The following is a 13044-nucleotide window of genomic DNA, read 5'->3' on the forward strand; positions in this document are numbered from 1 at the left end:
GCGCATACCCGCGCCGTTGTTTCTGGAGCTGGCCTGGACAGCCAGCAAGCATCTGTCTCATCTCTGTAACAGGCAGGTGAAACCTCACCACTAGGTGGCGGAGCAAGATACCTTTGATGGCTTTCGTTCTTCCAACAACGTAATTGATTTTTAATAATGAAACGTATTTTACCTTTAACAGGCTAGAAAGAAAATAAACGAAATGTTTAAAGTCTGCAGTCACAGTGCTCTGTCTAGACAGCTATAGTCTGGTGATCGGTGTTGGCACCCTGAGCAAACACATAATCCTCTGATCCTCTTTTTGAACAAAAGACAAGTTAAGCTTTACCTTTGGCAGAACTGATTTTCTTCCGGCAAACCCACTGCCTCGCCTTCCTGGGCACACCATGTCTTGTGACCAGTTGGTCACATACTGCTTCATACTTTTCATAACTGTGGCCAAATCAGGTTTGTCCTGCCGAATGAGGAGGGGTGAGAAAAACCCTTCTCCCTCCAAACATCCCACCAAATCTCCCATCATCAGTTCTCACAGGAAACGCATTACCTACTTTTCACAGGTAACTGCGTTGTAAATGATTTCTTTTCGGGAAACTGATGCTTTAATAAGCACTGGCAGCAACCTTCGCCAGGGCTGGAAAGACCTCAGAGTCTCCCAGCATTTTCCTAATCATCGATGTCTGGCCCTAGGTATTCTTGGAGAAGCCACTTACTTTTTCTTTGGAAGGTGACTGACAAGTAGTCTTTATGAGTGAAGTCTGCAAATATTGGTGAGAATGTTCAACCCCAAACAGTCCCCCACTTGTTAAACCACAGACTCCCATCCATTCAGATGACCCAGCACCATCGGGGAATCTCAAATGTTTTCCCCCTAGAAAGTAAAATACATCAACCTTTGAGAATCAAAGTGATAAAAATCAACTTGGATTAGTTTTCTGTCCACAAAGAATTCATGCATAAAGATTTTGGAATGAAGCTGTTACTGTAAACAGAACTTAGTTGAATGTGTTCTATGCTCTGATGTCTCCAGGAATGATTCTAATAGTTCACTCATCTGGGACTGATGAGGGAGCAGGAGGCTGGCTGAGGACAAAGCAAAAGCTGGCACCTTGCACCCCATCTCCACCCACTCCCCTCAGTAATATGTGTGACATTCCTCAGGCACCTTTGGCTGCCCTAAAAGAAAAACAAATAGTTAACTTGCAGAGATCACAGTCCTGCAAGACAGGAGTCTCCCTTGGTTTACCAATGTCCTAGAGATTTACAGCAAAGAAGCTATCTAACAATAGCACAATTTCCAGAGGCAAATAACTCAGTTCCTCAAGCCCTAAATAAAGTTAAATTTCTTCTAAACCCAAATCTCACTAACAAGGTCACTTGCTAGGAGAAATATGAAACTTTATCTCTAGATTTCCGAGATAGTGTAGAGAATCATTCCCAAGCATATGGCCCACTGATACACATCTAAAGGGTCTCACAAGATTTTTACTACTAGTAATAAATAACCTTTCTCCCAACAATAGCTAGCCCCTCAAGGTCCTAGAGACCTTGCTTCCAAAATTTCTTAGAGACTAACATCACCCTCTTTGTCCTCACCCACCCAACTCCTGTGTATATAATTAGCCACTCCTCAGGATAACGGGGCAGCAGCTCTTTCTGCCCACGGGTCCTGTCCCCGTGCTTTAATAAACCACCATTTTGCACCAAAGAAGTCTCAAGAATTCTTTCCTGGTCATCGGCTCCAGACCTCAGCCCACCGAACCTCAACTAGGTTCTAGAACTTCATCAGGATGGTTCTGGTCATTGTAATGAAACCTTTTGAAGCTATTCCAAGTGAATCAATATTGAACAAAATAGAACACACCAGTGTTCTGGTAAAGTGTAGACATTTCTCCCTATCTGAAACACAACAAAATGTTACCTTGTGTTCTTGAATGAAACTAAACAAAAAAGGTGGATTTTAATTGCCATGTCCACTCTGGAGTGTCTGAATAGAAGTTCAACAACCAGCATTTCAGACTGCTGGGGAATGAAGAGGAAATTCTTTTTTTAAAAAAAGATTTTATTTATTTATTTGAGAGAGAGAGAGAGAGAGAGAAAGAACAAGCAGGGGCAGAGGGAGAAGCAGGCTCCCTGCTAAGCAGGGAGTCCCTTGTTGGGCTCGATGCCGAGACACTGGGATCATGACCTGAGCCAAAGGCAGAGGTTTTAACCCACTGAGCCACCCAGGCGCCCCCCAAAAGCCAATTCTTAAGAGCAACTCCAAAACAACAAATAATGGCTCCGAATGAATGAAAAGGATGACAGGATAGTTTTTTTTTTTTTTTTTTATTCAGCATTTATTTTGAATTTTCATTTTTGGATAACCAAGCAGCTCTGTAAGAAGAATGCACAGAAGAGTCATTCTGGCACTTTTGGATAGTACATACGATTTCTGTAATAGTCACATTCACTTGCTCAGTCCATACTCCATGTCTGGGTGAGCAAGATCAGCCCATAGGATTCCCGAGTTGATACATAACCGTATATACAGACAGCCAGTGAAACCATAATGGTGGCCAGTGGCCGAAGGGATAGAGGAGAGAAGGGGATCTCTAAAGTGTCCTCTAGTCTACCTTAGCTCAACAGAATCCACGTCACACATGGGAACTAGAGAGAACACTGCGTTGAAATGAGAATTTGGAGCACAAACGGGCACTTGGCATCATGCAGCTTAAAGAAAAGGGGTCTCATTTAATAACTTTATAAAATCCAGGCAGTTCAATTAAAGGAGTTAAGAAAGAAAAAAAAAAAGAAGAAGAAAGGTGAGGGACTGTTGTTGTCACTGTAAAAAAGGCACTTGGAGTTAATGGGACCAGAATTGAAGGGCTCTCAGCTGATAAAAACTTCAGTACGATTTCATTTAAAACGCTTGGATGTTAAGAGGTGACACTCGGGAGTTCCCGGAAGGAGACACCGAAATAAACCACCGAGAAGCAGAACAGATGAAAACGAATGAAGGAAATCTTTACAACCAAACTGCGTTGTTTTTGTTTTTGTCTTTAAAGCAAACCCGAAACAAAATCGAACCAACGCAAAAAACCTAAGCAAAGTAAGAGCACGAAGCAGCGATGCATAGCTTTCCTTTGAGATAATGCATACCTCGAGACACTAAGTGCTAAGCTAATTTCTCAATAATAACTTCACAGGAGCATTATCATGATAAAATGGATTCAAGCAATGTAAAAAGAGTTTCATCCGTTTCCAGAATCTGAGGGAGAACTGAGGTTATCAGCAGAACCTTAGCAACATCACTTGTGGTTTCTCCGTGTCCCAGACGCCGAGGGACACCCGGGCGCTACGTTCAGCCGTCTCCCTGGAGGCGAGGCATCGGTTAACATCATCCTTTATTCTGAGTCATAACTTTGATTCTCTTCTGACAATGACACAGTGAACCCTGACGCAGCGGAAGTCCACTCCCAACGGGCGCCGCCGTCCTATGTCTTCCACTGACAGGTAAACGCTTCTGTAAGAAAGAATTTTTGGCAACTGTATTATACTCCACGGTCGGGTGGCTCTGCGATCGCTCATTTAATGTTAAACGCCATCAGAGGTCTCTCCTCTCGTTTCTGCCAGGGGCTCTTCTTGTCTTCTCCTTGGTCCTCCTCATCTTCCTCTTCGTCGTCCTCCTGAGCAGATCTTCTCTGTTCGGAGCTGGCCAGCGGCTCTGGGGGCACGTCCGAAGTTCGTTTTGTCGTCTCCTCCTGCAGGCTGGGCAGCTGGCCGCCGCTTCTCCGGCCGGAACCGTCCAGCAAGCACCGCAGGGCACTGTCCTCGGGGGTGCAGACGGTCGTGCCACACTCGCTCCCGCTTTGGTCCATGTCGTCCAGGTACACGAGCTGCGTGTAGGAGGCGCTGTCCGTGGCCCTCGGCTCTTTCGGCGGATGCTCCTGGCCAGCCGGGTGGTTCTGCGCCAGAGACAAGGGGTCTCCTCTTCCCTTCCGGGCAGATTTTGGTTCATTCATATCCACGCCAGAATCCAAGCTGGCGTCATTACTTCCGTTCCTTCCAGCTCTTTGGAGATCAATGTAGGAATGTCTAACGTGCGCGTTGGACCTGCCGTCCAGGGAGACGAACCACGCCCGGGGGTGTGGGAGCGGCTTCCCACCCCCGAGTTCCATCAGCGCCTTTTCCGTCAGGAGCTGGACCTCACTGTTCATTTGAGCCAAGGCCGCATCGTTCAGGGATGCCGGGATGGAGAGTGACTCTGACATGGACGCACCTTGCGGGGTCCACTCCCGGGTGCCTGCGTCCTGCAAGTGCTGCTGGGAGATGGCCTGGCACGACAGGGGCTGCGCCGGGATCTGGGAGGAGGGGTGCGGGAAGATCCCTGCATGGGGACTGGAGAGCTCAGCCTGCAGTCTTTCGATCTCCAGCTGCTGGTCGGCTGGAACGACTAGGGGCTGGCCCACATAGGAATGGTCCCCCGGGAGTTTCATATAATGAGCGGGGATGACCAAGGCAGGTAAGACCTTTCTGTAAACGCTATCATTGACCTGGTCCACGGAACTGCAGCAGATCAGCTGGCCTGGCCGCGGAAAGGACGTGGGTCTCTCCAGGTGGTCTACTGATCGCGACATCATACACTCAGTAGGCCTGCGGTCCAGCAGCTGCTCCTTTTCAGGAGATGAAGGCGTGGGGTACATGTGTTCCTGAATGGTGAGCTTGCTTCCTGTGGGAATATGGTTACCAGAGGCCTGACCGTCTCTGTCTTGCTTTTCAAACAAAGGCTGGGAGAGCATGGCGTTGTAGCTCCTCCTGTATTCGCTGTTGCCGGGGGATTCACAGCCTTCTCTTTCTAGAGATTTCCTGGACTTTAAGGGGAAAATCTCCACAGACTTGTGGTACTCTTTTCCCAACGTCCCACTTGGTGTCAGGTTATCAAAAGAGATTTGGCTTTTATCCTCTTCCTTGTGAGAGAGAAGCTCTTCCCGAGAGCTGAATTCCTGTGAGGTACTATAGGAGAGCTTCAGCATGGGCGTGTGCATGTCCACTTCTCCATTGGAAGACATCATTTCCAAATGGACCCCACTCATCAGCTCCTTGGGCCCTGGGGCGTCCGGGCGGCCGTGGCTGGTGACAGAGAGGGGACCGGGGAATTCTGACTCCCGACGAGCAAAGAGCAAGTTGATATGAGACATGGAAGTTGACTGATCCCTTTTGGAACTCTCCAGGGCTGCCGGAAGTTGCAGTTTTCTATGGTGCTGACGAGGTTTCAAGCATTTCCGCCTGCGATCAAAGATAAAATCCAAACCAAAAGGTTAAACATTCTTGGAGCAGTAAAGTTCCACTCAAAATCCCGTCTCCATTTCCACAGGAAGAAACATTAACAACTAATCAGCCGTCAGAAGCCTTCTCACCCCACGCCCTTGGCCTTATTTTGATTCAAAACAGCACACGCTGCAGATTTCACCTGCAGGCTTTGAGATGTTCAACCAAGTTATTCATTCAAAAATGGTCCCTCAAGAGTCGACAACAAACATTCTCACAAATGGAACAGCCGAGATATCAAAATAAGAATTTTAGTTCTGCTTTGTCCTTGAGAACACCATCTCTTAATCAGTGTTCAGGAATATTCTTAACGAGTCATGAGAACTGTCAAACTTAAAAACAAACAAACCAACCCCAAACTCCCTTTCTGAGCAAACTTATAAACAGCATGCCCCCCACATCATGTTCATTTGTTCACAACTTTAAGGATAAATCTTCAGTTCTTAGATATTCTTTCATGAGAAAAAAAGGACCTTGATTCAGGAAAAAAAAAAAAATTCCTCAATATTAATGCTCGCCCGAGAAATTCCAAATTAAAAAAAGAGATTGCCAAAAAGGTAAAACTTTACCTGCAATAATATAAAAGGAGACACAGCAAAACCAAAAGTATGAAAGCCATTCCTCCTAAAATGGCCAAAAGAAACACCGTGTGATACGTGGTAATGTCCTGTGTGACAACGGGACCTAGAAGGTCAGAAAAGGGCATTTTAGATTGAAGAACACCTTGAAAGGAGAAGAGGGACACACTAAACCCAGAGCGTCTCTTTTGCTTCCTCTTCCCAGGTGGGGCGTGGAGCATGGACCAGATGCAAACACCTGTTAGGTGATGGGCTTACAGATCACCAGAATTTCACCCAATGGAAAGGGGCTACCTCGACTGTCCCTGGAGCAGCTGTGGCTGGGGAGCAGTCTGAATACGCAAATACTAAATGCAGTGTCAAGGGTCCCTCCATAGCCCGGAAGACAGTTGCCCTCGGTAGCACCGTCAGCATTCAGCATTCTACAGACAAGATCTTTCAATAAAAGAAAAAGAACGCATGATAACATAAGGAGTGGGACTCTTAAACTCAGAGAGATTCAGAAATCCCTGAATATCCAGGGATTTCATACTACAGGAGGAAAAAAAAATCGTAAGATTTTATTTGCACTTTCCCTGGACAATTATTACTGTGTGGAGGGCCCTTTGCCTAAATGAATCAGTTGAAATGTATGATATAAATCGGCTATGACTTAAAAAAAAAATCCACAGATCATGGGTTGTCAAGTGTTTCTAAAATGTCTTTCATTTTAAAAAATAAAATGCCTTTTTAAGCTGACCTTGGCCACAGAGCTCTTCAGAACTTACAGACAAGGTAGCAGAGATTAAAGTATTTTCTTCTTAATGTATGTTGTAAAGAATCCCAAGAGGGAGTTTAACTTGCTTTTTATGTTCAATAGTAGTAAGAATCCATCTTAGTGGCACTTATGATAGATTGAAAGCAACAATGAAAACCTCCCCGAATTATAATATTGGGGACACACTGGTGTCCAGGCATTCCTGCAGTAAGCCAATAAATGCGAAGGAAGGAAGGAATGTAGTTTTTCATTATGTCCAACTGGCACTGTTATGATCACTATGTACCATAAACACCCATTTACTTACTGATTCTTGATATTTTAAGGGTTAGATTTCCTCAAAAATCTTTGCAAGGAGACCACTTCAGAGTTAGATAAGCCCAAGGAGGTGTACTAGTTTTTGAAAATAGTGACATTACTTAAGTTCAAAAGGTACCACCATTCTCTCCAAAACATAATTCACTTCAATGGGGTGAGTGGTGTTCATATATACAAAAGTTGGAAAAATAACCGACAGCTATACACTGCCTTAGTTGTTCAGAGAAATCATTTTTTACCCCGACACGACCCCCAGAGACATGGGCAATGCCTTGGTGGGAGCCACCAAGAAATCTGGGGTACACATAAAAATCATTTCCAAATAACTCAAGCTCAAACCTTGAAGTACTTAAAACGTTATTATCTTAAATTCTGCCAATGGAAATCTCTAGAAAATTTACAGCCGTACTTCATTTCCTTCTTAACTAGAGAATGAAAGAAAATAAGCCCTGATTATTTTCTTGTTGGTTTTGGGCTCATGAAGGCACAGCATCTCTGTAATTTGTTTTTATAAGAGGGATGGCTGTGAGGTTACTAATGTATGTATTTCTACATTCAATGCCCCCAGGGGCTATGCTCTGTATGTTTTTTATAGATTCTTGTCTCTTCCTTTGCTGCCAGGAAGGGTTGGTGGGCCTACGGCAAGAGGTTCTTTCTGCCCTCTTTACAGAGGATCTATTATTCTGTGGCGTGATGGGCAAACTGAGAGCCATGTTGTCGGAAATCTATCTCAAATCAAAGTTAACTAACGCATGGGCTTTGTGGCCTCTATTTGGGTACTTAAGGAGTTTCTTTTCTTTCCTTCCTTCCTCTTAGTCATATTCTAGATATTTCAAATTTGGAGACCGGGGCATTTCTGTACCTGGCTCACAACCTCTACTGCTCCAAGAACATTATTGCAAAGGAAATACAGTCTCTTAAAATGGATGTGAAATGTACATGTTCTTAGAATGGGACCAGAAAGTGCATGGGACTGATGTCTCAACAACCCCACCAAATCAGTTACTCTGGGAGTCTGAGTGTTCATTCCGGTGATCATTCCACTGCTGACATATTTTGGAGTCCTTCATGACAAGAGACAGCTTTCAACCATAGCACATTTTGACCTAGCTCAATTACCTACTTTATTCACCAGACTTGGCGGTGCAGAACTCTTAGATATGTCTAAGAAAAATCCAAGGGACCCTCTGAGCATCAAGATCTGCCACCAACGAAACATCTCACTAAGGAAGGGGTCTAAGTGATACAGATTCTGAAGGCATTTTGAGTATCAGAAGCCATCACTGGACAGAATTCTCCAAACTTGACTATTTTAAGAAATAATTCTAGAATATTCACTGAGATAACTTAGGGCATATAGGTCAAAAAAATTTTTTTTAGTTATGCTTTAAAAAATATGAATTAATTCACATTTGCTTAATGGAGATGAATATTGTTCTAGATACAAAGCAATTAGTTAGTTTTTAAGCCTTTAGGAAATCAAGCTTTTTGCCCCAAGAAGGCTCTGATGGGGATTGTTTGCTAGCGGCTCTGAGGAGTGCCCTGCCCCCACATTTCCCTTACTACAGGCCACAGCTGTCTCTGGAATTAGGGAGGAGGTCTGAACTGCCTCTGTGGCGGTTAGATTAGGAATTCCCTATGGCAGCTGTCTGAGTAAAACGGACAAGAGACAGGAATATGTTCTGTGCATTATTCTTATCCTAGATGGGAGAGTCACAATCAGAACTCCTCCACCCCCACAAAATGCCTTCGTTTGGTCATTTGATTTTCAGATTTTCAACCATTTTTTGAAAGTCATCTCTCCACCCAACGTGGGGCTTGAACTCACGATCTTGAGATCAAGAGTTACAGGCTCCACCGACTGAACCATCCAGGCGCCCTTCTCAACGGTTTCTGAGTAGGATCTCCCTGCTGAAGTAATTTTCCAAAAGCATACTTAGCCTGGACCCTCAAAGAAATCATTGCCCACCATCGAGGGTGTTGGCTTCGTGTTACCTGGGTTGGGAGGAGACATGGCAGCCACCCAGTACCCCAGCTGAGGGGCAATGTACGTCCACGTCCTCTGGCTACCTTCCTGGTGCACGAGGCCTAGACCGCTCTTCAGCCACGTTCCTGTGGGATGCAGAAAAAACGTCAGCTGTACGCACGCTAAACACCTATTTCAGGCTTACACGTATCACACCAGTCATGTTATAGTGTCATGTTGGTAGCCAACACGGTCCAAAAGTCATCTAGGGATGGCATAAGCTTTTCGTGGATTCTTTTCAGCTTCTTTCAGGGAAAATGGAAACTTTAGTTTTTCCTTGCCTTTCTGATTAAATATTACTTTCAACCACTTTCTCAAACATCCTTGCTTGCAAACACAGATAATTCCACCAGAAAACTTTGGAGTATAGTAGAATAAAGGTCGCAAGACAAGGGCTGGTGGGAATGGAAAGAAAAGGTGGGGGCAGGTAATGCAGCATTGTGTATACTCTTCACTCTCAAGAAAACAAGCAAATTTCCTGCCCAAAATTACACACTGATTACACTGGAATTACAAAAGTTTAAAAGAAGATACAGAGAATTCTTGGTCTCATTTTTGCAAATTCTAACCCAGTAAACCTAGTTTAGAGGTGTGTATTTTCATTTTATTTTTTTAAGATTTATTTATTTATTTTGAGAGAGAGAGAAAGAGTGAGTATGTGGGGGTGGGGTGGGGAGGAAGAGGGAGAAAATCCCAAAAAGACTCCCCACCAAGTGTGCAGCCTGATGCAGGGCTTGATCTCACCACCCTGACACCATGACCTCAGCCAAAACCAAGAGATGGACATTTAACCGACTGGCTCACCTAGGCACCCCTTAGGTGAGTATTTTAAAAAGTTTCCAGTTGATTTTGGTGCTGGAGAACACTGGATATGTCCGCATCAGTTATTAATTAGTTATTAATTCAGTTATTAATTAGTATTTAACATTAATGAGCACCTACTATGTACAGGCTGGTCACAGCAGATGTATTTTATAGGCACTGTCTATAATCTCACAGCAACACTATAGAACAGGACTTATTTTCTCTTTTGGACAAGGACACTGGAGACTGGGGAGGTATCCTGAGGGGTACAGAGCAGGAGCAGATTCACATCTGTCCATCTGTCCGTCCTCAGTGCCAGTGCTACTTCTCATCTACCCTGCTGCATCTCCTATAAACCTTCCCAACATTGGTGACTTTTGCCCTTTTTAATTTTTCCAGACACAGACCCAGCGCCCAAGGTCATTTGGCTGTTACCTGACTCACAGGCAGAGAACCTTGCTTTGAGGCCCATGGCTGAGGCTAGTGGTGGCAGGCAAGGGAGAGCGCTGGCCAGCCCTCCAGCCATCCCCGCACACTCACCCCAGCCCACTGGGGTGGCGGCCTCACTCAGCGGGTCTCGTGCCCTGCCTCAGTGCCCAGGGAGTTCCACGGTTGAGCCTGTTCCGGTAAAGTCCCACCACCTGAAACGGCCAAGGGTACAACCCGGTCCCCTCCAGGCCTGAACACCAATGTGCACCAACCATTCTCCCCTCCGGTCTCCAAATCCTTGTCTTCCTCCCTACCCCCCCCCCCCCCCCCCACACCGCACACACTTCAGGAGGTAACAGTGGATTGTTCTCCCGGAAGAAAGAAACAATACTTGGCGCTGCCTCTAGGGCCTGTCAGTTGCTATAGCAACATTCAAATACAGTGGGTGGAAGGTGCCCCTGGCAAAGCCTCCAGTTTTGCTGCCTCCTTTGCTCAGACAGCGCTTAAACAAAGGAGGAAGGCCGGAGAGGCTCCTTAGTAAGCGCCCAGCATTGCAGGACCTTCCCGTGCAACAGGTTGAGTCGCCTCTGGAGAGGATTTCCATTCACATCAGACAAGGATACAAACTGGGAAGTTTCTCAGCTGAGTCGGTGAACAAGGATGCCCAGTTCAGATTCACCTGCTGAAGAACAGCAGCCGAGAAGAGGACTGAGCTCCTCAGGGCATCGCTTAGTTCTCCAGAGTGTTAAAAAACAAGACCACAGGCCCACAATGGTGCCACTAAGTTCAGGCTCCAAGTCCATAAACCAAGACTTGGTACCTCACCTACTACAGTTTCAACCCCGCAGGTACGTGACCTTTAACCAGTCAACATAGAATTTCCCGGTGAATACTAGGGAGTTTCCTGATAGACCCCCTCCGCTCCTCTTAGGACGGCAACCTTACCAATAAAGTCCTTTCTTTTGTTTGCGCCCTCACTCTGCCTTTAAAAAACTTTCTCTCTCTCAGCAGAATTCCCCTCTCTACTTGCTAGATGGGATGCTGCCCAGTTCATGAATCCTTTAATAAAGCCAATTAGATCCTTAAAATTACTCCACTGAATGTTTTTTAACAAGCGCTCCTGAGGAAATGAAACACAGGACCTTTGACACCTGTAGCTTAGGACCTTCTAGGCTTGGGAAGGAAGCTTCCCTGAAAGTAGGGAGCAGACTACTGGCGACCGTTTCCAGTTTTCCACTTGCGGATCCCATGCTGTTTGGTTCCACGCCACACTCCACTCCGCCTGGGGCTCCCGCACAACACAGCCCTGCCAAGATCTCCCCCTCGGCCAGGAGGCGGTGTGCACTCTTTGGTTTGTTTTCCCCGGGCTGGGCTCTTCAGTCGATGCTCTGCAAAGGGTGTGGATATCCGTTGAGGCTGAAGGGATCCAGACAGAGAGACCTGAAGCTCATGGATCCTAACTGCTGCTTCTGCAAACCTAACCGGACAGCTAAGTTGCCTCTGCCTTCGACAACACGAGCACATCAACTAGAAAAACACTTTGAAAATTGCTCCCAGCTGAACTGGGGGCAAGCCTGGTGAATGGAGCCCCCAATTCCCCAGCTGATAAGTTTCCCAGTCCAGCCTGGACGGCCCTGGCTCGGCGGTGGTGGCGGCAGGAGCCAGAGAGGCCAGTGACTGGAGACCACACCACTGCTCTGTGCACCTGCTCTGGGAACACAGGACAGGCGGAGGGGGCTTCTGGAGGATGTAAGTTTTGAAAAACAGGCAGCACTGTCAGCTGGGGGAGGGGGTAGGGAGGACACCAAGAGGAAGAAGAGGAGGAGGTAGTGTGCAGGAAGGCAGGGTAAGTGGGTCCTCAAAAAGTTAGAAATAGAACTACTCTACGATTCAGTAACTGCACTACTGGGTATTTGCCCCCCAAATAGGAAAACACGAATGCTAAGGGATCCATGCTCTCTGTCTACGGCAGCATTATCTACAACAGCTCAATCACGGAAGCAGCCCCAGGGTTCAGCGATACGTGAGTGGATAAGGCAGATGTGGTATACATACAACAGAATATTACTCAGCCATGAAAGGAATGGCATCGTGGATGGAGCTAGAGGGTATAACGCCAAGTGAGAGAAGTCAGTCAGAGAAAGACAAATACTACATGATTTCACTCATACGTGGAATTTAAGAAAAACAAATGTGCCAAGGAAAAAAAGAAAAGAGAGACACAAACCAAGAAACAGACTCTTAGTTATAGAGAAGACACTGCCAGTCACCAGAATGGAGGTGGGTGGGGGGAGGGGTGAGACCGGTGAAGGGGACGAAGAGCGGACTTAACACCATGACCACCGAGTGTTGTGTGGAAGCGCTGAATCCTGATACTGTACACCTGAAACTAAGACAACACTGTGTTAACTGGAATTAACATCAAAAACTTAATAGGAAAAAAAAGAAAGAAAAAAAAAAGAGAGGCCCTGGGCCCTGCAGGTGGAGTTTGGGTGAGCTCAGAGCTCTTTCCCCCACCTGCCCCTTTAGCGCCCCACCCCCTGACCCTCTGCTCTTCAAACGTCAGCTCACACTTTGTACACCAGACTTAAGTCTGTGGCTTTGCGGGCCACGGCTGCTCTAATCGCCCATGATTTTTCTCTCTTTCAGAAACTTGCCCGGGGCGCCTGGGTGGCTCAGTGGATTAAGCCGCTGCCTTCGGCTCAGGTCATGATCTCAGGGTCCTGGGATCGGGTCCCGCATGGAGCTCTCTGCTCGGCAGGGAGCTTGCTTCCCTCTCTCTCTCTCTCTGGCTGCCTCTCTGTCTACTTGTGATTTCTCTCTGT

General features: G+C 46.3%; 1 protein-coding gene across 3 annotated transcripts in view; it reads right to left on the reverse strand.

Moving 5' to 3' along the window:
* Positions 1-2309: 2309 nt before the first annotated feature.
* The window catches only part of FAM171A1 (family with sequence similarity 171 member A1), a 126496-nt gene continuing 115761 nt past the window's right edge, over positions 2310-13044 (reverse strand). For 2 of the 3 annotated variants that reach the window (XM_082738999.1, XM_082738998.1), the window contains 3 exons: positions 8956-9072; positions 5877-5991; positions 2310-5265 (listed from right to left, as the gene is read on the reverse strand). In XM_082738999.1, the coding sequence (XP_082595125.1) occupies positions 3564-5265; positions 5877-5991; positions 8956-9072 (1934 nt within the window). In that variant the 3' untranslated portion in view covers positions 2310-3563. The remainder of the gene's footprint in view (positions 5266-5876; positions 5992-8955; positions 9073-13044) is intronic. The other variant, XM_082739000.1, reaches the window with a different exon arrangement.

The sequence above is a fragment of the Mustela nivalis genome (genome assembly GCF_964662115.1).
Source record: "Mustela nivalis genome assembly, chromosome: 7".
NCBI lineage: Eukaryota > Metazoa > Chordata > Mammalia > Carnivora > Mustelidae > Mustela > Mustela nivalis.